The 25,481-nt window shown below is 44.8% G+C and overlaps 1 protein-coding gene and 1 non-coding gene across 2 annotated transcripts; both read right to left on the reverse strand.

Annotated features, from left to right (window-relative positions):
• Positions 1-575: 575 nt before the first annotated feature.
• On the reverse strand, positions 576-20,790 carry HSPA9 (heat shock protein family A (Hsp70) member 9). Its single transcript, XM_054975011.1, has 17 exons — positions 20,675-20,790; positions 17,813-17,871; positions 16,394-16,481; positions 15,964-16,145; positions 15,477-15,601; positions 14,429-14,502; positions 14,071-14,177; positions 13,222-13,384; positions 12,023-12,115; positions 11,032-11,241; positions 9,836-10,063; positions 8,831-8,935; positions 6,609-6,726; positions 5,828-5,922; positions 4,117-4,209; positions 2,770-2,910; positions 576-1,077 (listed from the first exon to the last, which is right to left on the reverse strand). Exons 1-17 carry the CDS (start codon positions 20,720-20,722, stop codon positions 1,018-1,020), a joined length of 1,989 nt encoding a protein of 662 aa, XP_054830986.1. The 5' UTR covers positions 20,723-20,790; the 3' UTR covers positions 576-1,017.
• LOC129345968 (small nucleolar RNA SNORD63) lies at positions 6,227-6,293 on the reverse strand. Its single transcript, XR_008598665.1, has one exon. It is a non-coding gene; the product is annotated as a small nucleolar RNA SNORD63 (small nucleolar RNA).
• Positions 20,791-25,481: the final 4,691 nt, after the last annotated feature.

Consider the following 25,481-nt stretch of genomic DNA (forward strand, 5'->3'; position numbering starts at 1 on the left):
ATGGTAATTTGTCCTCTAGAATTGTTAGACAGCTTCTTTTATACACTTGGGACCGTCATGGCTTTTGCAAAACTGAAATTATATAGGGCCAGATCCACAGAGGAGGCCGTCTCTGTTAACGTTTCAGATGATTACTGAATTACACCTAGGAAAGGCATCAAGAACTTGACAGTTTTAAGTCCTGAGACCGGAAGTTCCCAGCTTGCTCTGGAGCTGTCTGCGTTAATTGATGCCCTGAGCAGGAGGGAAAAAAGATCCTCCAACACATGACCTCTGCTTGAGGTCTCAGTTTTATATGATCACATCTCCTGTCAACGGCCCTCAGAAAGACCGTGAAGGCATGGGGGCGGAGGGGATAAAAATTGTACCTAAAAAGAAACAACAACACCATCGATCCAATAAGAATGACTTTATTAATTGGGAAGCTGTTTTCCTGTAAGAAGAGATGAGACACCAGCTAGAGCAGAAAGCTTAGACAAGGAGCTTCAGAGTGGCCTCATTTACAAACACAGCTACTACTAATCCACCTCCTTGGATGCAAGGATACGAAGCTTGCTGGCAGATCCGAGCGCTGAATTCAGGCCCCGTGACAATCCCTTCCCACTGAAAACAGAAATCTGTTCCCGAAACAGAGGATCCATAATTCAGGGTGGAATTAAAAAAAAAATCCATGAATCCACGCCCTAACCCGAATTTGACACGGTTTCTCAAGCCTGCTGAAATCACGGCTGTTTTCACGCCCCTTTACGGCTTGGAAGAGTAAGAGCGGCTTGAATCCTCTGGATGCACTTGGAAAACGTCGCTGGCCCTTGGGGAGCCGTGCTGCATTACTTTTAATCGGGTGATGATTTCACTAGTAGACACATCACTAATGTATACAATTCAGGAAATTATGTATAGAATACTGCAAAAACACAGTAAAGACATAAATCTGCCCACAGCTGCTCAGGACGGTCCTTTGGCTCCCAAGCTTCAGAACGTTTGCCCTCTTCCTGCTCCAGTCTATGCCGGACCGAATTATTGCTTTTCTTCCTTCTGATCTCCGGAGCTTCCAGAACTTTCCCGCTCTGATGCCATCTGCGGGGGGGGGGGGGGGGAGCACACACACAAGTTTGTTAAGCTAACGGGAGACGTCCCAAGAAATTCCTTCTAAGATAAGCAAGTGGTTTTGAATCATTCAGGAAAGCTTTTATTGCTCAATCCGGAAAACCTTGCTCCATTTACTAATTTAATTATGCTCCTCTGACACCTTTGTGAAGACTGTTCACATGGGCTTAGGTATCAGCAGCACACCAGAGTTATCACAGCTCTAAAACAGATAATCTCAGGACTACAAGCAAGATGAACAAGACAGCTGCATAAGAAAGGCAAGTAAGTCCATCCAGGCACATGGGGGTTGTGATGGAGGGCACCTTGAAGGGATGTTGCCTGTAGGCAAGCAACAAAATGGTAGCTAAAGGAACATGGCTGTGTAGAACAACAACAAAAGAAACACCTTGTGGGCAAGGATCCACAAATGTGGTTGGTTAAGTGACAACCAGGAAGCTAGTTCTGGCGACGAGCAGGCAACGCTTCCATCTTTGCACAGGCAACGATTTTCAGAACCAACACAGTAAAACCAAGTGCCTCTTTCAAAATGGTGGGAAGCTCATGCTGAGCCTTGGGCTGGAAACGCAACACCACGTGTTTGGAGTGGGGATTGTGATGACTGCAGATCATACACAGACTCATCCCAGTTCTCCCTGTAAAACCCCTCATAGGTGGCAGCAGCTACAAAGAGAGACGCTTTGCCTCTGTGGAGGAGGAAGCAACGAAGGTGAGCAGTGCTGGCTACTAGAAATTATGTCTGGCTATCAAGCCCACCCAAGAGTTGCAATGGCAGTAGCAAGGCGTATAGAAAAGGGGAGAACGCCTAGCTTTCTACCCTGAAAGGTGCAGAGATCCGTATTCCTGTAAGAACACACACGCAATCAGCATGTCGGGTGTCACGGACAGAAGGAACTCCTCTGCCGCCTTTGCACTCAGAAACAAAGGCAACTCCAGGGGCACTTTTATACTGAATGTGCCGGCAGGGAGAATGAAAACCTCGCACAACGGGCAAATCTGCTTCCTATATGCCTAACTGACCATCAGCTATCATGTCTTGTCTGAACCGAGGGTGCTCATTTTATAAAAGAACCAGCGTCATCGTCATGCAGTTATTTTCCAAGAGAGGCATCAGGGCAGCAGAAGTTTCTGCCTCCAGTCTAATCTGACCTTAATAGAAAAGCCCAAGGATGAGCACCATCTCCACTGCGTCGCCCTGCACTGAAGTCAAGGGGGAAAAAAAACATTCTCCGGTCTCCCTTCTCAGCTCAGCCTGGGAGTCCCCACCCACTGGCTCTGGCTGCCCCCAAGACAAAGATGTATGCATTTGAAGTCCATGGTGCTAAGCACAGGAAATGAGAGTGAAGCCGTGCAGCATTTTCAATTTCTGTTTTATACTGATGAAATCATATCCGGCCATCTGAAACGGTCGACTTTCAGCAAGCTTTTCAGTTGCATCGGTCACCCCTAAATTAGCTAGAGTCCCTTTTAAATATGCACAGGAAAATTAGCTGCGCCCTCCGGCTAGCCTGCTGCCATGTTTACCTAAATGGTTTCCTTTGCTCTACTGGACTGGCTGTTCCCTCTTGAAACCCGAAACACAAACACGCATTTGGGAAAGGCCAAACCCGGCTCCACCCCCTTCCCTACCCAACCAACCTGTGCGGCTTGCTGTTTTCCTACCTTTTTGTAGGCCATTTCAAAAAGCTTCAGGGATGCTTGCTGCAGGGTGGACGCTGCCTGCCTGATGTTCTCGCCCGTTTCGCTCTCTTTACGAGCCAGCAGCTCACGCATTTTTGCAATTTCTTCTCGCAGCTTGTTGCACTATAAAGCAAATGCAGATACACACACACACACATCTGTGACTGTTTCTGACTTTGGCCCAACGCATAGATCAGCTGCATAACCCACAGGGGTTAGCAAGGCACAGTGAAGCTCCAATGGTACAGCTGGACACATTAGGAGCCCCCATGGTTGGTCTCAGAGGTCAGCTTTGCCCCGCGGGAGGGGAAGGAGGCAAAGACTCCTCTGCCATAGTGCCTCAGCTAGCGATGACCTAATTCCAATAAGCAGTTGCTCCTCATCTATACCCAAGTCAAAAAGAAAGAACTCTTGAGGATTCTTGTCCTGTACATTTATTCCCATGGCAAGCAAAGATACAAGAATATGGTTCTACATCAGCCTCTGTACCCTCTGCCAATACTGCTGGCTGCATTTTGAATCCTGACACCCAGCGACAATGATGGCACGGACTGGAGAAGGTCCTGTAGCACAGGGACTGCTTTTAGTCTGAAACAGGGTCTTCCTAATCAAATCCAGTGCTGCGCAGCCATTTTGGATCTCAGTTCTGAAGTGCACAGGTATGATTGAGATGAGCTATTACGCAGCAGGTGCTACTCAGAGGCCCGACTGCTAAGCTCTACTAGAACCAAAGGGTGTGGGGGGTGTTGTGGGAACATCCCCTAGGTGTCCGAAGCCACACAGTTGCCAAGAACAGCTATTCCATCTCAAACGACACCGCTCCGTTCTAACTAAGTCATCCCTAGAGAAAATGTATGAATTTCATAATTATGAAGCCAGTTTAATGCAGGCTTTCCCTAAAAAATGTCTAATAGAAGAAAGCCCTAAATGCTGTTTCCCGAATGGAACGTTCCTTGCATGGCTTCCCCTAGCACTACTTCTGCACGGAAAGGTCCACAAAGCTCACAAGTTAATTTTCCTTGACAGTTTTCTTGGGAGAAATGTGGGTTTCTCATCTCTGCTAAAGGCCTTTCTGGAATTAAGATTACAGATTTTTTTTTTTTTTACAATCTCTCTTCCCCACAGGATGCTTAAGACTTCTGGGGATAAGCTGGAACAAACTGATGTGAAGGGTTATGTAATTTAGAAGCATTTGAATATGTTCATTAAAATATAAAAACCTCAAAAGGAATCCAAACAAGTACACGTGCCTCGGCAGGGTTATGAAATCCAGATAGCTGAACATACGATGCAGTGTCACATTACTGAAGGGCACCGGAGAATACCTACCTCATCAGCAGGGAGCTGATCTTTGAATTCTTCCATCTTGGATTCTGTATCATGAATGATTCCTTCTGCCATGTTTACAGCCTCAACACGTTCCTAGGTAAAGTAACAACTGAGGGTAAGAGACCAAGCAGTACCCAATTTATGCTCACAGCGCCCCAGATATGACAATAGGGATTACAAGACCACCTAGGACAGCAACAGGGAAGCCCTCGGTTACCCTTCTTGTCATGTTTTAAGACACTCCTGTGCTCACTTCCTAGTGTTGTCAACCTTCAGGTGCATCCTACAGACTCTACAGCAATGTACCCCACAAGTTTCCTCCCTTCCCCGAACCCCATATTCCCTATATGCCATACTCAGAATCTCCAGGAATTTCCCAGCCCAGAGTTGGCAACCCTACTGCTTCAGCAGCACATACACTCAGGACACTCCCTCCCAACATACCAATTTTGTATGCATAGAGACGTCCAGTCTCTATAAGCTCACAACTCCGCAATTCCTCCATATGACCCAAAGTGACACAGAATCACAGCAGAAATGTGTTTGCCACTGATGGGGGGCATTCCTGAACTATTCTTCTGGATCACAAGAAATAAAAAGGGCTCACCACTTCATCTGCAATACTGGGAAACTTATTAAGAAGACTCACTGACTGTTACGTTAGGAACACAAGGGCTCAGATCAGATGTAACATGAAGGGATAGTTCGCCTTAGCTAGGGTTAAATTTGTGAAAGCAGCATTCACCTCGCAGACACTCATTTGAACCCTGCTTTGCCATCGCCTCTAGCCAGGCGTCACTGTATTTGGAGGGTGGTACTGGGGAACAATCCACAACATCTATGTCCACACATGACATTATACTTAAGACTAGCCAACGGTTTCAGATTCTGATTTCATGGACCTTAGCAGGGCATAATCACTAAGACGGCTTGCATTCAGACAATCACATAAACCACAGTTGGTTTAATTAAACCAGCTGGTAGGTACTAAGCCAGACATTCTTTCATGGGGAAAAAACCTTCCAGTTTACAGCGAATGTAGTCGTTATATACTGTAACATTTGACTGTCAGTGAGCCAAATCTTCTGGTAGCTCAGAGAATGATGGGACCCGAGAACACACCCTTCTGCCTCACTTCTTCAAATCAACACTGACAACTCTGTGGCCTGAATGATGCCTGTAGCCCTGCATGGCTTTCCCCTAGTACTGCTTCTACAAGATAGAAGTCCTAGCCTTCAGAGAACTAGTTCAGTGCTCCTGCCGTTTGGTCTGCATGTCAAAGTAGTTCAAGAGAAACTCAGAACTTCAAAGTCAGGTATTTTCCCACAGCATGACAAAAGGAGGTAGGGAGATCACTTTTGCTGGAATTCTGTTATTTTATAGATGCTAGAATTCCAGTTATGATAGGTTCAACAGTCAGCAATGTTTGCATGCTACAACCTAAAAACTGAACTGCAAAAATGCGCATTCTAGTTCTTTTACAGATATACAAATACCAAGATAGACTAATGAATAAAATCAGACGTCACTTCTTTGAAGGCCCCAGTTAGAGGAAAGTTTATTTACAGGGCCAGGTATTTATGCATGGCTCTCTCTAAGGACGACTTTAGTCTGATACCCTAGGTGTCAACTCAAAAACTCCAAACACGTTAACTGTCCTGGGAATGAAGATTTCAGACAGGTGAACCAGAAACTCGCAGTATAAAGTTACCTTTCTTCGCCTGTCTTCTTCTGCATACTTCTCAGCATTTTTCACCATATTTTCAATGTCATCTTTGCTAAGGCCACCAGAAGACTGGATCACAACTACACAAAATGTGAAAATAGGTATTTTAGAGACATCTTTGCTCTGAGGGATAGCAGAACTACACTCAAGATCATTTAGTGGCACAGTTGGGTTTACCTATGAAAGATCCTATAGATTTTATTGACACAGTCCCCCTGTTTGGTCTGCCATACAAAGCAGAACATTATCCCCTCGTTTAAAGAGCCTCTTAAATAATTTGGGAGGGTTTTTTTGCTGCAGCTGATGTTTTTCAGTCATCTACAGGCACAAGTTTCTATATCCCTTAACTTCTCAAAGTGGCAGAGACCAGCTCCGCAGCCACGTGGGGCTCAGTCGGAAATCTTCCACACAACTTTTCAGAATGATGTGTTGATTGTTAACATCACAGCACACGCACGCTGGCCGGGTCCCGCTCAAAACCAAAGCGCAGGACATCTCATGAAATGCTTCAGCAAGGACCACTGAGAAGCTGAGGCAGGAAGTGCAATCTAAACAATAGCCAAAGTGCAACCAGGCAGAAGTTACGTGCCGGTATCACTTTTCTTCTAGAGCCGTATTTCTACTTTCTGGATTGCATGTCCCAGAATCTTCTTAATATCCTGCCAAAGGCCACAAACTGCAGAAGCAGACTAAATTCAGGTACCTGCAGCCTATTATCATAAATCCACCGCCCTTAATTCAAGGAAACAACATTCCATGCACTCACTTTGTTGTTCACGCCCTGTGCCTTTATCTTTTGCAGAAACGTGAACGATCCCATTAGCGTCAATGTCGAATGTCACCTCAATCTGAGGAACACCACGTGGAGCTGGGGGAATCCCAACCTGGAATCACAAAGTACTTTGCTGATAATTCACCAAAGAGGACCATCTGTTAGAAAATTTTGCTATTTGGGGCGTTATAGAGATTAATGTCTGATTTAACTAATAATTCACAGACTCAGGGTCCCACAGAAGTGGTTTTACTCAATAATTCTATAAGATTATGGAATAGATCCCACTTAGTTTTCAAGCTGAGAGGGGATTTCCACCAATTAACCTCTCTCCCATGGCAGACCTTCAACTCTCCCCACCATTCCTAGGGGTCTCCCAGAAGCATCATTGGGGTGGCATTCGGGGTTGCAGTGGAAGAGCAGAAGAAGTGGGAGAAATTATGGTTCTGCAGACAGAAAACCTTCAATCTATAGAAACTGTAGGTGGGATCCAAGCAGACTACTCCAAGATGCCCCTCGTAAACATTCTGGAGCAGCTGCTGCAAATGCCAGAGACCCTGACACTACTTATAGTGGACAGAAAACGTTCTTGGAGACCAATGCCATTCTTTAATGCAATGGCGACAACACGTCTTCAGTGTCATAAAATCTGTACAGTTTCAATTATTTGCACAGAGATCCTGCAATTTATATTCGAAGAGCCGCATTTGATAATTGGGAGGAGAAAAAACAAAGGAAATCAGGAGTGGAAGAAAAAAACAAGCAATGAAGATAAAACAGGAGAGAAGGCAAGGGTAAGGTGGTCAAAGAATGCGATGTTGAAAGTAGTGTGAGGAAAGAAGAGACTATCTTGACGAATATGTGCAGGGAAGAACATCAAGAGCCAAAGCATGAGATGACCAACGTGATACGACCAATGTCACAGACAGCATGCTTTGATAGGGTCAGGCGGGGGAAGTGTCACGGAAACTTTTGCAACAGCCAATCTACTTGTTGTATTGAAATTTAACAACTAAAATGTCTGAATCATGCTTTTTCCAAGGGAGAGGAGGGGGAGATCTCGCTATTTTTCAACTATGCCTGGTTGATTTCCCATTGTATCTTAACCTGTCTTAAACTCACACTGCACACTTTATGATGCAGCAGGCGGCCTCTGGTATCACATGTGACCATAAATCATTTACGCTCAGGCATCATGGAATGTTGTCGTCTTGCTGCTACAACCCAACATGAGGTACAATATAGGAATGTAGAAAAAGCATGTTTAGTGGTACGGGAAAAGTGAAAACTGGAACAGAAAGGGGTCCAGGAAACAAGAGTCAGATGGCAAAGGAGGAAGGCAGAGGGATTTGGTGATGGTTGGACCACTAAGTCATGAACAGAGACTGAGATGGGACTAGATCCAGAGGAGTTAGTCTGTAGTAGCAAAATCAAAAAGAGTCCAGTAGCACCTTTAAGACTAACCAATTTTACTGTAGCATAAGCTTTCGAGAATCACGTTCTCTTCGTCAGATGCATGGAGGGCAGAAGGAAACTGGCCAAATATAGAGGAGGGGGGGGGGAAGGGGGGAAGGAGGAGAGGGGGGACGTAAACAACTCCTTTGATATGGAGATGCAGACAGCTCCTTTTGGTGTGGGGATCAGTTTGCTTGTGTAAAGATTCAAAGGAGTTTGCCAGGAGGGAATTAAGAAAGCACTTTTTAAGAATAATTATAGCCAAGAGACTTTTCCCCTCGGAATGGGTGGTTCTGCATTTTCTCCACCCCTCAAGACCAGGCTACTTTGGTGGTGGAAAATGTCATTAAGTCGTAGCTGACTTATGGTGACCCCGGCTGGGGTTTTCAAGGTAAGAGATTAACAGAGGTAGTTTGCCATTTTATGCCTCTGCATAGCAACCCAGGTCTTCTTTGGTAGTCCCTAACACCTGCTGACAACCATTTAGTTACAGTAAGGAATGGAAGAGCATGCACCTCCCAAAGTGGTTTTAAACATCTGCATTCTCCAATATAGTTAACATTACCAGCAAACCCCGCCCTCCCCAAATGCTGCCCTCCTCCAACTTAAATGACTAGCCCTTAAAAAAAAAAAGGAAGTGTAATTGTGAACAGAGTGATGTCTCTGTGTAGAAATGCCTCTCAAAGTGAACACAAGACTCCGCTTTCAGGATTATTACCATACATCAACCAATAGGCTCAAGTCACAGGAAACTGACATACCAAAGTAAACTGGCCCAACAGTTTGTTGTCGCCGGCCATCTCTCTCTCGCCCTGGTGGACTTTAATCTCCACTTGAGTCTGCCCATCAGCAGCTGTAGAAAAAACCTATAAAAATGAACACACAATTTATACCAGCAGAGTCAACTGATGTGGCAATGCAAGCAAATAGGAACAAGACAGGTAACTCTCCCAAAAGGAATGGATCTTCTAGATACACACCATTGTCTATCAGTATCTGCTCTATTTTGTTCTTGAAAAGTTCATTTGAAGTCGCCTTAGACTGCGCTGGACCAAGGTCAGTACTGTGCCTGGACAAGCACAGGCTCTCCAAGGTCTCAGTCTGAGGTCTTTCCCATCACCTACTACCTGATCCTTGTAGTTGGGAGATTCCAAAAATAGAACCTGGGACCTCTTGCATACCAAGAGGCTATGCTACTGCAGCCCCTCGTCCAATCGCAAGCTTCCCAGATGAGTTAAGATTCCAGAAAATTACTTTGTATGCAATGAAGAGAACCCAGTGATCTCATCCAACACTTTTAATGGAACTTAAGCCGTGTCTGCTGCCACCATTCTCCTCAGAACGGGAGGAGTCAGACTTGGCAACACTTGGTCAATTAAGTCCTCTCCCAGTTCTGAAGTTTATATTATGGCCTGTGTGTGCCAGCCGAACTCAAAGCTCAGGAGGTCTCCTGAAGTTTACTGGGCTATTCTAGTTTCTCCTTCCCCTCCATCAGATGTACAAAAGAACAGCCTGGCATTGTGCTGCCTGCGAAAGAATGCGTTTCTCCCATCCCATGCCCTCCTGATCAGTCTTCTCAAACAGTCAGCCAAGCAAACAGAAGGAAGTACTTTGTCCCCAGCCAGTGAAGTAGTGACATGGTTCTGAAGCCTGAATGCACCAATATGAAGTGGAGGGAGAGGTCACATGGCCCTAGGGACCCCCCCTCCCAAAAGATGGAATACCAGGGAAAGAGAATACGAAGAACATTAAGAATTTTCCCTTACTTGGCTCTTCTTGGTGGGAATAGTGGTATTCCTGTTGATGAGCTTAGTGAAGACGCCTCCCAGGGTCTCAATTCCCAGGGAAAGAGGGGTCACGTCCAGCAGCAGCACATCAGTCACATCCCCAGCCAACACACCTCCTTGGATGGCAGCCCCGATCGCAACAGCCTCGTCCGGGTTCACAGCTTTGCTAGGGGCACGCCCAAACAAGTCCTGCACAGTCTGCTGCACCTGAAAGAATGCACAGCGCATACACATGCATTAATGTTATGGCTGCGGGTAACCACCAGAATTATCCAGCCGCGTCAACTGGATACAACCCACATTTTAGTCTCCAGTGTTAACAATGAACCATATATACATGACAGTAAGAATATGCAAAACCACCCTTGCATCAAGGAGGAAATAAAGCAGCCGTCTCATATGTCCGGAGAAGAAAGCTTGTGGAAGTCTGCATGGGGAGGGGGGACAGAGGTATAGCCCCTCAATCTGAAACCCTCGCAGCATCAGACAAGAGAACAACCAAGAGACAATAATGTACAAGTCCCTTGTGTGACCCCACAGCACTGAGAACTGGGAGAGATTCTTGCACGAAAACAGAAGACCACTGTGGTCATCTTCAGGGGCTCTTCTTTTGGGGCCCCTACCATCTGAGGCTAAATGGGTAGCACCCTGAAAAACAGCCCTCTCAGTCCTGAATCCAAAATTATGGAATTCGTTTCCCAGGGAGATCCATTTGGCCCCCTCCATCGCCTTCTGCCAGCTGGTAAAGACTTATCCATTTCATTGGGCTTTCCCTCACTAATCCTTCTTCCCATGTTACTGGTATGTTTAATTGTTAATGGTTTTTATACTTTGTTTTAAAAACTTGTTTTAATGTTTTTGATTGTTCACCACCCTGGAGAATCTAAGGCAGGTAAAAAAGTGGCAGAAAAATGTTTTAAATATATATTATTATTTTTTTTAAAAAAAGAGGAGCTAAATCTCTGTATAGTTAGGACAAATGAGCTGGAGAGACTGCAGAAGAATCAAGCTGGGTCATGCCCTCTAAAAGTTATGAGCTTCTTTAAGACCCACCCCTCCCCTCTGTACCCACTGAACACATTCCAGGAGCCCAGCCAAACGTCCAAAGTGCTCTTGACTGATCCCCCAAGGTACTGAAATGTTCCAGCGGCAAGTTCCATTGCATTCCCAAGTACCTTGGGCATTCTGGTCATGCCGCCGACCAAGAGCACTTCCCCGATGTCACTTTTGCTGACTTCAGCGTCCTGCATGGCTTTTTGGCAAGGGGCAATCGTCCTCTTAATCAGATCAGCCACGATCCCCTCAAACTGAGAGCGCGTCAGCTTCATGTTCAAGTGCTTGGGGCCAGAAGCATCCATGGTGAGGTAAGGCAAGTTAATGTCTGTCTGAAAGACAAGGAGTTAACGCTGAGATTCAGAAACAAGGCAAGAACAAATGGTATGTTTCTGCTGAACATCGAAAAGCGTGATTAGAATGATGGCGTCTTTTCCCTCAAGACTCAAGACCAAGGGCAAGAAACCCTCCAACATGTGGCACAACCGTGCGCAAGGTCCGTCCCCTGCCCAAGCAACCTAGGTGAGCTCCTAAGCTGCTGGCAGTGCCATTGGGGCCAGTGGCGAGGGGAAAAAACAACGGGCAGGGGTTATGCCACAGACATGCACCATCACCAGCCAGGGCCAAGAGTCACTGTCAGCACCAGGGTCTGGCCTGTGCCCAGCCACGTATGACCCTCCTCTCCCCCCTGGCCCTTTCGATTACTGGAAAGTATCCACTTTGCCTACAGTCTGCCTTTTTAGCTGAGACTCAAGGCCAATAGACTCAGTTTGCTGGGCATACATGTATTAAATCAATAAATATTCTGTGTACGGACATCTATAGGAGTCTTGTAACGCAAAACCAGATCACCCAGGATTAGGACTGAGGATGGGGTCTGCTACTTTGCAGGGGGGAAATGGTAACACGGTTTTATGAGCAAGTAAATGCATGTTCTCAGTCACTACTTGGGAGAGGAGGGATAAACCTACAACTTGTGTCTAGTGACCTCAGTGACCCTAGCTGCTGAGCATCAAGCCTGCTCCACCCAGAGATTGGCATTTGAATTGTTAATCAAGTTGTGCGGCACAGAGATCAGGACCACGTCAGCTGCAACGTAATTCACAGCCTTACCTGGACAGAAGAAGAAAGTTCACATTTTGCCTTTTCTGACGCTTCTCTCACTCTCTGGAGAGCCATGTTATCTTTGGTCAAGTCAACACCTGTCTGAAAGAAGAGATCAAACATACATTTTCAGAAACTCTGGGCTTGCGATGACAACATGTTTAAATGTGCAAACTCCACAACCCGGTGCATAGGCGGCTCTGCAGAATCAAACTTCTCCACACTACGGCCCTGAACGTATTAAAGAGCACTTTCAATTCCTCACTTTATACGATGCTCCTAACATTTCAGTGGTGTGGCCTCAAGGATGACGGCAGTTTGCAAGACTAATAACCTGATAGGTTAGTTCTCTGGTGCAATATATTAACGGAGGTAGGCTGCTTATTTTAAAGAGAACGTATAAAGATATAGCACCTGCGCACTGATATGAGTAGTCACACCTAGTCAGGTCTGGCTCTTGAACTTATAGTCCCAATTAATCAACTTTCATGCCCCTATATTTGCCTATTCACCAACATTTTTGACATCAGTAACAAAACTCAGCATGGACAGTTTACTGAAATCTAGTCGTATCTGCACAGGAGGAAGTTTGCTTCTTGGAACCACTTTGGAAGAAGCAACGTGTTCCAAGCCATGACTGCTGTCCATTCATCTCTCTTTAGCTACAGTGCCACTTTATGCTTGGTATGCTCATGGCAGGAAGAACACTGATGGGCAGGCGTTCTTTGGATCCTCAAGACCGGGAGAAAAATGATCCCAAACATGCAAGAGATGCATAAGAGTGAGCCACAGCCGACATGGCTCTCCAACACTGTGCGCCTCTCCCCTTCAACACTTCTCATGAAGAAACAGCCAGTTTCAATGCTGTAACACGTGAACCACCCCCACCCCGATCATTCATTGCACTGAAGATCCGTGATGTCATGCTGATCTTACTGATGATTCCTTTTTTGCTACATTCACTAGATGGAGCTAAATTTCATGCAACAGTTACTGGAAGGCCAAAGTAAAGGAGCAGAAGGGCTAGGCCGTTCCTGCCAAACAACTCTCAGAGCAAAAGTCCTGCTATTTCGCCAACCAAGTCAAAAACACAGTTTTGACAAATCAGTGCAAAAGTCTCCTCTTTTTCTTTCCACCTTGGAACACTTTTGTAAAAAGCTCCCCAGAGGCTTAACTCACCAGATTACACAACACACATGACTCCTTACCTCTCTTTTGAACTCTTTGACAATATACTGCAACAAGGCCTGGTCGAAATCTTCCCCGCCCAGGAAAGTGTCACCGTTAGTGGATTTGACCTCAAAGACTCCTTTCTGAATTTCCAGGATAGAAATATCAAACGTGCCACCACCCAAGTCATAGACTGCAATGCTAGAGGAGATTAAAAAAAAAACAAGCATACCTCAGTATTTCCTGAACCCAGAGCACACAAGGAGACGATTCAGGGTGCCCCAGCTTCTCCTATTAATCAGAGGCTATCATTGCCAAAGATCAGGTTACGTTAGCTTGCCTGTCATTCTCCAGTTTCTTCCCTTTACTTTCCAAGACCAATGAAGCTTCAAGGATTTCGGAGCATGTCTGCTACAATTACTGTTAATCTTATTTTGATAAGGAAACTGGTTGAAACTGGAAACAAGCTCTTATACAAACCGGTCAAAAGGCTCACTTCATCAGAGATGGCCAATGTCTTTTAACACTAGGGCTCCCATGCTTTCCATAGCTCCATGGAAGAGGCCATGTTGACCGATGCAGCCTCTGCACTACATCTCTGCTAAAAGCCAGGCTGTCTTTTGCTGCCTTCAGCAGACAAGGTCACATGGCAAAACGCTTGAAAGTTTTTAAATTCCACCTCTTGCCTCCGAGCTGCAGAAAACAGCCCTGCCGTGAAAGGCTCTTTCAACATGCTGCTACATTCAGAAGCGGCCTGCTTAGAGAACCCAGCATATTTATTTATCCGGTCAACTATGACGAAAGAAGTAGGATGCCCCAAGTTTCAAGAAAAAAGGACTAAGGCTGGGGTTTTGTTAAACGATATGAGGTTTTCGCTGACTACTTACATTTTGTCTTCGGCCTTGTCTAAACCGTAGGCTAGTGCTGCTGCTGTGGGCTCATTTATCACTCTCAAAACGTTCAGCCCCGCAATCTGCCCAGCGTCTTTAGTAGCCTTGGAGGAAAAGGGCGGCGTGTTAATCATCATCAGACAAACAGCTGGTTCTAGGCAACATCTCCCCCTCCCCCCACATCCAAATGCTTTTGGAGCAATTCTTGCAAGCAACACAGATGGGTGTGCGTAGCTCCAGCATAACGTTTCAGAGGAAGAACATGGGTGGGGCATCATTCCAAATGCACTTCTGTAAATATGTTACACTGGAAAAAGCCACAAGCCAAGGGAAGTCCAGGAGTCTGCATCCCTACCTGCCTCTGAGAATCATTGAAATATGCAGGGACTGTGATGACAGCGTTTTTTGCTGAACGCCCCAGGTAGCTTTCTAGGGGGAAACAAAAACAAATTGCATCTATTTAAAAAAAGAATAACGTTAAGTAACCTACAAGGCAGACATAATTTGGATGAGATTGTAACGAGACTTCAGATTGCCAAATGCTTTATTGCCAGCAGATTTTCTTCTTGACATGTTTATTACCTTTCCTTCTAAGAGTTCAGGCTGGCAAACAAGAGGATGTACCATTGGTCACCTCAAAAGAACCTTGCCAGGCTGAGAGATTCTGACTGGACTGAGGTCACCAAGCAGCTTCATAACTAATACAATAACACTGATTAATACACCATGTTGGCTCACTGAGTGCTCAAGATACAAGCCCACATCTTGTTCAGCATATGCTAAATCTGTTTCCCCATTTGTGCTCTGCATACTTCTGTGCCATTTTATTAACCAGGCCAGTAAAAGCAATTAAAGCTGATTCTTTAAAAATCTGAAAGCTCACGACAAAGTTTCCTCACAGGTATATTAAAAGCTGTACATTAGAAACCTTCGATGCATCATTTAATTCCAAAGCATCCCAAGTGACAGTTGTTCCATCTAACCAATGGATAATATGCACATACTATGGAAACATGGGGGGCAGAGGACTGGCAAAGTAGAGCAGGCGAAGCACTTGAAGAAACATAGCACCCAGCCCAGTACTGCTGTGTAGACTGCACAGCCTTTAATACCCTGGGCATCTAGTAGTATCTAGGAAATACAAATTTCAAAAGCCAGCAGTGAGAGCAACCTTACTTCACCACATCATGTGTACACAAGCCAGAGGTTATAGCCCCACATGGTGCAATTCCACAATTAAACCTGCCCCCATTATTACGGCTGTTAAAACTTACATATGCTCATGGCTAAAAATACAGGTTGCAGAGCATGCAATTCAAAAACCAAGGTATATCGAAACCAAAGTGCCAGTATCACCAGCATCCCTTCTTACGAGTCCAGTTCAAACACTCTTCTATACACACCTGCTGTCTCCTTCATCTTCATCAATATGAAGGCACCGACCTGGCTTGGAGAATACAGCTTTCCGTGAGCTTCCACCCAAGCATCGCCATTTGAGGCACGGACAATTTTAAAAGGAACGTTCTTGCTGAAAGCATAAACATTTCCCAAAGTTTAGGACCATCAATTCAACATACAGTGATCATTCCAAACATTTCCACCGCTGTTGTGCTTTAATCAAAGTTTTGGGGCATGCAAACCTAAAGTATGAAAAACCCTATTACAAAGCCACCCCAAAAACCTTACATGCTAAAGTTTGGTTAAGAAGCTTCAATGTTTCCTTAATTTTCTAAAAGAATGCCTAAAAAGTTCCCTGCTCATCAAAATAACAAGCAACTTGAACTCCAGGATGATATATCACAACAACAAATCCATGAATGGATCTACCACTAGTTTTTTAAAGCTGCAAACAGGACTTGAATCGTACTCCAAACAAGCAGATTTCCTTACATATCTTTCTGCACTTCTGAATCATCATATCGCCGCCCAATCAGCCGCTTGGTAGCGTAGAAGGTACTCTGCGGGTTAGTGACAGACTGCCGCTTAGCTGGCATTCCAACCAATCGCTCGCCATCATTTGTGAATGCTACAACGGAAGGGGTGGTCCTTGCACCTTCAGCATTTTCCAATACCTACGCAAGGAAAATAAAAAGAAGTGAAAAATAGCTGCAATTGGGAAAAGGCAGGACTTTGGTTGGAATGTGAAGGGGGAGCGCCTTTGGTGTGAGTGCAAGACATAAACCAATGGTAGTGAAATGCAGGGAGTGAGGCAGAGAAACAAATTAACAGAGAAGACTACAGAAGGCTGTGAACCATCTTCTAATAGCTGCAATTGAGAAGGTAGGTTTCCTAAGCTCGACCATCAAATATTCCGACTCACTTTTGCCTGCTTTCCTTCCATGACGGCCACGCAGGAATTGGTTGTGCCGAGATCAATACCAATGACTGCACCTTTGATAGCTTCTGAGCTGAAAGGTAAATATTAAGAGGCATCACAAACCAACAAGCCCCCCAAATGAGAGAATTACTGACACAGTTGACATCTATTTATTTGCTTGAGAAATGTGTCAAGTAGCTTAAGTATCCCGCTTCCAAAGCAGAAAACTAACATGATAGCTTGCATGAGCAGGGCGGGATGTGTGTGTGCTGTGTGTTTTACACCAGTAGCAGCATACTGGCTATTGGCAAATGTCACATTCCAGAAAGGGCCCGTAGATGTGTGTCACTTCAAGATGTCTTTCACACAAAGATTGCTATAGTTCAAGCAAGTAAAATGGCTGGACTGTAAGCAGTAAAAGTGCGTATCAAACAACCTCAAACGTATTTGAAAATTCATTTGAAAATTACTAACACAAATCAATACGTTAAAGGATTATAAGCGAGTTGTGAAAATCCTCTTTATCCACTGAGAAATGTCAAGGAGTTGCTGCTAATATCTTCCGTAATGTAACATGGAAGCCCTTCGTGCCATTAAGAAACACTTCAACGTTTAACTGGTCTTCAACAGCTAGCAGTTAAGCTGGGGGACCACTAATCATCAGTCGTTAATTCATATTCTCAGTAAATCAAGAGCAGCACTTTCCTTTTGGAGAAAAACTGTGCCGTAAAACTTCCACTGCAAGCATCTCCAACAATGACAAAAAAGTTCAGTATTTTAAAAGCATATTTTCAGTGCAGCTGCAAGCTGTTTTCAGGTTTCCCAAGGTGTGAAACTGCTACTTGGGGTTTCTCTGTGGACTCATTTTAACTGTTTGACCTACAGTTGAGTGTTAGTAAATTGGCATGCAGCAAACTGAGTTTTCAAATATATTTTAAGTGGTTTGACTCTGCTGTATTATTTTGATATTTTATTTTGATTATAAACTTTGATCAATCTCGTTTCATTTTAGTATGTTTTTTTGCATATGGGTATGTCTACTAGACTGTAAATAAAACAGAAAAATTAAAATGAAACATTTGCTTTAAGTTAGGTCCTTACTGAATAATTGTTCAAACTAGCTTTAAGATAAATTCAAACACAGTATGAAATACAAACAGTAAGATTAGTTCTGAACTCTTGTGACGTGCGTAGGCTTCAGCACCCACAGGACTCTGAATTGGGTAATGGTTTTTAACCTCCAACAGAAAAAAAAAATTATAATCCTTTTTTTAAAAGGTATGCTATATTCAATCTGTGACACAAGGAAAAGGGTATGTTCATAAAGATCCTCCTAGCAGCAACTTTCTTCAAACTCTCAGGCACACACCACTTCAACAACAACCATTAGTTATTGCCAACCTACTCCTCCAGAATACTTACGCATATTTCCTGCTTATTACTCCTCTAAGGATATCTTGACTTAAACCATTCCAGATAACCTATAAAACAAGAGAATCCGATAAAATACATCTTCTTCAATCGGAATAAACACCATTCTTAGGTGTTCTTAAACCACAAATATGTGCCCTCCTGCAAATAAAAGTGTAACAGAAAACAATGCTCAAGGAAAATGAAAATGCTTTCACTGTTAAATAAAGATGTGCCACGGCTTGTGTACTGATCAAGTTTATTTGAAAGCAATGCTAATAAAAACTGATGGGATTGACACACAAAACTGTAGCCTTAGGGTTGGGTTCAGACATATCAGGAAACCCTGGGTTGCCACTTAGAAGCCTAGATCATGGGATAATGGCATTCCTGTTCATTTCCTTCCCTCACATTCAATCAGCTAGTGAGATATTCTGTTTTTGCAGCCGACTATACTTTGTTGTTACATCTCAGCCAGCAAACTGGTTAACGCTTTCTGAGCAAACTGTTGTTTGCTAGTGAAGACACAACAGTAAATTATAGCTTGAGTTGAATCTGGAAAAATCTTGCAATGCATGAGATAAGACCACCCAGATTCATTCACCTAACAGCTAACTACAGTTTGCCCTTGCATTTGGCCTTAAGATACGTATCAAGAAAATGCCCCTAAGTAATTCTGCATTCAAGTGCCACTTTCCTTATCTGTTTAGACCAGTGAAACTCGGACTCAGAAGCCATAAGTGACTCTTTGACATGTGGCTCTTCTGAGCAACATTATCCAATATGGCACCTGCTCCATATTTTGGTTCCCACCTTGGAATAGCCGCTCTCAGACAAGCAGGTAAGCAGCAAGCCACCCTGAAACGCAGGCACCATTCCCAGGATGAAAATAAATGTGGCTTTTTTTGGTTACAGTAATTGTGAATGGGGCTCTCTATGGACTACCACTGGTTTAGACAATGGGATAGATCAAACCAGCTTGTCTGCTAGTAAAGAGAAGAAGGTTCCCCTTTGACTGCCAAAAAAGGTTACACAGGGGATCATGGGCACCGCATGGAAAAAAGTCTTATGCAAAAGGGGCTGTACCAAGAAATGGATTAAGTGAGATTGAATGAAAAAACTAGCTGGATTTAACCTCATATAATAAAGTCAGTACATTTAACTTTGAGAACTGTATGATGTACTATGCTATGCTAGTACACCCTCCATCTTACATTGAACACTTTTCTAACACACTAGAGACCAGTTCCAGTCCATACTTCCTAATACATGATGCCGTGTCTTACCCAACTTAGATACAAAGTGACCCCACAATCCGTCTATCTATTCAACTAAAAGGTAACAACTGCAACAATTCTTCTCCATATAGTGTTAAAGATATAAGGATTTCCTCACTACTATAAGCCACTTTGGGCTCCCATTAGGGAGAAACGCATGGTATAAATGAAGTCTTCAGAATTACCAGTTTAAAATGATCTCCTGTAGCAGCCCTGGGAAATCCCTCTCAGCTGAAGAAAGCAATAGTGGGCTAGAAAGTGGCATGGTACTTCGCGTGTTAGACTACAATCTGGGATCAAATCTCCAAAGTGCCATGAAAGCTCTCTGGGTGACCTTGGGCCAGTCACACTACCCGCTTCCTGCACAGGCTTCTTGAAATACTGGCAAGATGCACTAGATAGGTAGATGAGGCAATAGCCTGAGGCAGTACAAGGCTGTTCCATACATGATGCAATGAAAAGCAAGAGTCTAGAAGGATGGAAAAGGAGACCACACCACTCATGGAGAAGAACAGGCACATCGAGAGCTATTAAAGCTGGCAGCTATAAGGAAACTCCATGTCCAAATCAAATTGCTGTTTTGAGTTAAGAGAAATGCAGATTATGAATAACACAAACAAAAAACAGTATTTGAGAAACAGGGTACAAAAGACTTTTCCCTTGCTTTTATAGTTTCAAGAATGTAGCCATGTTGGACTGCAGCAGAACAGTAAGATTCAAGTCCAGCGGTACCTTAAAGACCCACAAGATTTTTAGAGTATAAGCTTTTGACAGCCAAAGCTCTCTTCTTTGTATACAAGTCACTTATATCAAAAGAAAGGAGCTACGACTCTCAAAAGCTTACACCCTGAACATTTTGTGGGTCTCTAAGGTACGACTAGACTTAAATCCTTTATATCTCCTTTGCAAAATTCCCCAACGTGTTAGTGGACTAGATAAATCCTATATCTGATTTAATGCTAATTTTTAAGCCCTTAGATTAAGCTATCAAAGGCTCTATGAACTGCAAACGTGAAGCCACGTGGGTGAGATGGAAGGCAGCCCTATTCGTCAGGGATCTTGTCCTTCCCCACCACCTGGCAGGCCAAGCCAAAAAGGGCTCGGAGAACAGCAGCCAAACGTCTCAGTCACCGTTAAAAGGGAGAAAAGGAGCATCCACAAGAGCCCCGTTCTCTGCTGTGGAAAAGCTTCCCCAGATTCAAGCTCCAAGGCCGGAATCCGCGACCATCGGTTCAGGAAGGCTGAAAAGGGAGAGTTAAAGAGTCCGTGAATCAGCAGCTATAACTGCTAAGTACAAGAATCGGGCGCCCTATGCGAAGAGCCTCGTGGTTTGCCTTTGCCTTCCCCCTCTCCCATCAATATCTGGCCGTCAGAGATAGACTATCTTTGAGCATGGAGGTCCCTTCAGCTGCCACAAGAGAACCTCCATGATCAAGGACAGCTTACCTCTGAATACCAAAATGGGGGGCCGGAGAGTAGGCGAAAGGTAACGGGGCTTATATCACGTGGGGCTCTTCACGCCCTTGACTTTCCCGGCCCCGGCAAGAGCCGGCCCCGTCTTCTCCCGACTTAACGTCCTCCTCCCGGCGCGTCTCACCTGGGCAGGCCCGGGAAGCAGCAGGCGGAGCCGCACGGCGCTCAACATGGCAGTGGCGTTGGCAACGAGACTGAGGCCGCAGCAGGAAACGGGAGAGAAAAGAGGCACGCGCACCCGCGGCTGCGCCTTCTGGAAGTCTCCAGCCCACGTGACCTTCCTCTATAGCTGCCTAGGATATCGCCTGACCCAAAAGCTCTCGTCAGGAACGGTGGGGGAGGAAATAGTCTTCCTGGTACCAGTTTACACACATGTTCAAATTACATATCGACTTCTAAGTGTATTTTCTTCACGATACCGGTGACAAATAGTACAAATGTCGTTGACTCAGAACAGGCATTTATTGTGGTCAGACCTGAGACGACAAGCGCTCCTCCAAGGTCGAAGATTGGAGATTGACGGTCGACGTAAAAAGGAAGGCGGGGGCCGTGAGCGCGAGTGCGCATTGGGCCTTGAAAAAAATTAATGACACCCAGTTTCGCGCAGTCGCAGTACTGCGCTCTGCTCTTGCGGGTGCGTGACTTGCAAGAGCCATGGGAGGCGCTGGGAATGCATCGATATATTTTAACGTAGCGGACAGGCGATAGAATAAGAAGGATAAATTCAAATGACTTAAAGGATATAAAATAAGTTTTAAAATGAAATAAAAAAACATGTAGAAGCAAAATTATCAGGACAAACCGCATAGGGTTGCTTTGACGCCTGAAAGTAGTACGCTGCCTGCAGCTCTTTGTTCAACAGGAGTCCAGTGGCCCGTCAAAGGCTAACATACATTTCAGCATAAGCTTTTGTGAGTCAGTTTGCGTGTACAGATGGAACTTTTTCTGTCGGTCCCATCATTTTTGCTTGAAATCAAAGCTCATCGCCAGCAAGTTCCAGATAACCAGTAATACATAACCTCTATGAAATTACTGGCAGACAGGAAAGGCCAATTTGTTACTTACCACACATCCTCTATGTGATTTTCTTAGGAACAGGTGGAGTTTTTTGATGAGTGATAACCTTGTCCCTTATATTTTACTTTACGCACAGGTGTACCCCAGCTAGATCAGACGAGGCCATCTTTCTCAGCATCCTGTCTCCAGCAATGGCCACACAGGCAGGTGTCTTGGGTAAGCCCACAAGCAAGCCCCACAGACAACAGCCCTTAGCCACTGACTGTGCCCTAGCATCTGACAAGCAGAGCCATTCTGCCCCTGAACTTTGAGGTCCCATTCAACTATCATAGGTAGTAGCCAGAGAAAGAACAGCCTATCCTTCATAACTGTGTCCCTTTTGTATCCATCTAAGAACACAAGAGTAGCTGTAATGGGTCATGCCAATGGGCCTATAGATCTCCCACTCCCAGCATTCATTTGTTGTCAGAGTTCTGTATTAATCTGGTTTTCAAAAGATCTGGGTTTAAAAAAAAAAGTTGATAGAGATAATTTTTGCACAATCCTATGTATATTGTTTGGGGTTTTTTAAAGTCAATTCAACTAATGTTCACACATATATGCTGATTGTAGGGTTGCCAGCTCCAAGTTGGGAAATTCCTGGAGATCTTGGGGGTGAAACCTGGAGAAAGTGGGGTTTGGGGAAGGAAAGGACCTTGGCATGGCATAATTCCATAGAGTCCACTCCCCCAAAATAGCCATTTTCTCCAGGTGAACTGATCTCTGTGGCCTGGAGACCTGTTGTAATTCTGGGAGATCTCCAGCCACTACCTGGAGGCTGGCAACCCTAGTTGATTGAGAAATAAGTCCACTGTGTTCATTATGATTTATACCCTGGTAAATGTTTATAGGATTGCTGCCTTTGCTTCTTACAGGATAATGCTGATTGTGGCCACTGCAGGAATAGTGATAGGGTGCCCCAGCTGATGGCACTGCTTCCTGCCCTGGGCAGTTTAGCAGTGAGAATGACTGGCCCACAGAGGGAGAAAGTACCTAATGTGGGTGCACCAAAGACATTATGCCAAGAGCTCCCAATAGACCAAAATCCCTTGTTATGATATATTTTTGGAGGGGGGGTGTCCACATTATTACTGTATACAAGCATCTCTAAATGTACATTTGGCTTTGGTTTTTAATTTGTGATGGTCCATGGACACATACCTATACCATTGGCTCATCTAGCACAATCCTGGCAGTAGCTCCCTAATGTCTCAATTGGAAGATTTTCCCATCTCTGCTACCTGAGATTTTTTAAAACTAGAAATGCTGCAGGCTAAACCTGGAACCTGCTGCACATACAAAGTACAAGCCACTGAGAGAAACAAAGGGTTGGATCCAGCCACCTTTTCCAATCGGTCTCATTTAATTCCTCTTCTTATTACAGCCACTGCCTCACATGGCATTTGTCCATATAGGTCCCATAATCTTCAGCTTATCTTTTTGATGGTTGAAAGGGATGGTTGAAAGTGGAAATGCTGGTTGGATCCAGCCCATATTGACTAATGTGCCGCTCTGAGCATTTTGTCCTGGGTTTTGCCTGTGCCTTGATACATCGGGCACAACTGAGTCAAGATAAAGCACGTTTTTGAATCCTATTGACTTCCGTGTGACAACATACACCTTCATGCAATCACATTTAAACATACGCCTAACTCTGTCATTGAGATCAATGACATTTGAGAGTGTTTCAACAGGATTTGCACTGCAGTCTTAAGCTGACCTTTCTAAGACCACTGATTTCAGTGGGCTTGGAACGGTGTGACTTTGCTCAGGAAGGTATTGTTATTGCATCACATCATTGTCAAGTTGCCATGAAAAGTCTTCAAAAGTTATCAGGTCACCCACTCATATGTATCATATGTTAGCCATAATCTGGTAGTCTGAAAGAAAATAAAACCAATTACTCTGAAGCTTCCCTGCTGATACTTAAAAGAGTCTCTCTACCCAAGACATCTGATATGTGTTTTTCATGTGTCTGTAGATGCAGTGTTAGCCAGGAAACATAGTTTAGAAAGACAGAGCTGGCAGAGATCACTCTGGAGGGGATGGATTCTCTCACAGCCCTCCACCACTTCCAGTGTCTCCCCTTCCAGAGCCTTTGCCCTGCCCAGGCTCAGTTAATTCAAAGTTTTAAGCAGCAAGGGTGGCAAGGTAAAAGCTCCGGAAGGGGAGACAGTCCAGCAAGTCAGAGGTGGCAGACAGCTGTCAGAGAATCTGTCCCCTCTAGAGCAATCTCGGTCAGTTCTGTCTTTTAAAACTATGCTTCCCAGCTAACCTTGCATCTCCCAACACTTGATGCACATGCACTCAGCTGTCTTGTGTAGAGAGACTCTTATTAATGGCAGACTGGTTTTTTTTTTACAAACTCAAGATCTCATAAATACCAAATATCTCATGAATAAACCTTATCCGGCAAGCGGCATTGCTGTGCCTGTTGAGAACGTGCATGCAGCACGCATTCCTGAGGTGCCAAGCTGCTTCAGTCATTCGTTGGGCAACTGTATTTAATAACTTTGAGGATTCGTTTCTTTGTGTCTCTTTAATTCTTTTTGTAACCTTTGCCTTTGTAACCAAATAGGGCCCCCGAGGGCAGCAGACATCAAACACTTCAACATTAAGAACCTTTTAAAATAAATTATGTAATTCAATAAAAATATATAAACAGACATAACTTAAAACCAGGTAGGAGGCCAGTAACAATTATGGAGCATTTTGTTGACATGCTCTTACAATAGGGTTGCCAGGTCCCTCTACCCTCCCGCCACGAGGGTAGAGTCCCTGGCACTTGCCTTGTGCCGGACACAAGGTCCTTCTTTGTGTGCGTGCCCCAGAATTGATGTGATGGCATCACGTCCAGAAGTGATGTCATTGAGCCGGCCCAAATCGGCCCCAAAGGAAGCGCGGGAACGCTCCCGCGGCGAGACGTCACTTCCAGAAATGACATTGCTGTGCTGGCCGGGCGAGCGCTCCTGCAGTCCGCACGGGGCCGATTTGGCTCATTTGGGGCCCAAATCAGCCCCAAACCAAGCGTGGGAATGCTCTCACAGCCGGCGTGATGACGTCACTTCCACCAGCCACCAGCGGGCACCTGGGAACCCTATCTTACAAGCACATAAGAACACGGAAAGCCCTGCTGGATCAGACCTATGGTCCATCAAGCATCCGGTTTCACACAGTGGCCAAGCAGTTACCCTGGAGGACCAACAGAGCAGAGAGGCTGAGGCCTTTCTCTGAGGTTTTCTCCTAGGAGATTTCAGTGGGGAAAGAAAAGATCATTCTGGGCCTTACCCAGCATCCCTCACTAGGTGGGGCTGCCACATTGCTAGTCAGGATTTCAGAGAGATGTGAGGAAAATCATAACCTTATAATCCAGAGAGGCAATTGTAACACCCCCAAACTAATGCCATGTAATCTCTTTTATTGTAGCCCAAATATCACAAGCTCTTTCATTCTCGTTGGTATTTTACCTTGTTAGTGGCACAAGGTGGGGACCCTGTACTCTATAATGTGTGAATAAGCAGCCATAAAACACCCCTGTTCTCACACCAAGGATCTCTATGTAAACTTTCTGTTATGAATGCGGTTTGCTTTATAAGACAAGTTTATTGCCAGGAATGGGTCATCAGACACCCGGCAGACTAAAGAAGGAGGGTGGCAGTTTTAGGGTGACCTGTAAAAAACCAGTGCAGAGGCAATGAAGCATCCACCAGCTGTTTCCTTTTCTTTGGTGGAAGATCCTGCTTCTGGCGTAGGGTTGCCAGCCTCCAGGTAGTAAACAAACTACTATAGAGAGACAGAGAGACAGAGAGTCTCTCTATATGAGAAGCCTCGGTGCATGTTTGTCAAGCATAGGGAGACACAATGTTATCAGGGAA

The sequence above is a fragment of the Eublepharis macularius genome, chromosome 1 (assembly GCF_028583425.1).
Source record: "Eublepharis macularius isolate TG4126 chromosome 1, MPM_Emac_v1.0, whole genome shotgun sequence".
Taxonomy (NCBI): Eukaryota; Metazoa; Chordata; class Lepidosauria; order Squamata; family Eublepharidae; genus Eublepharis; species Eublepharis macularius.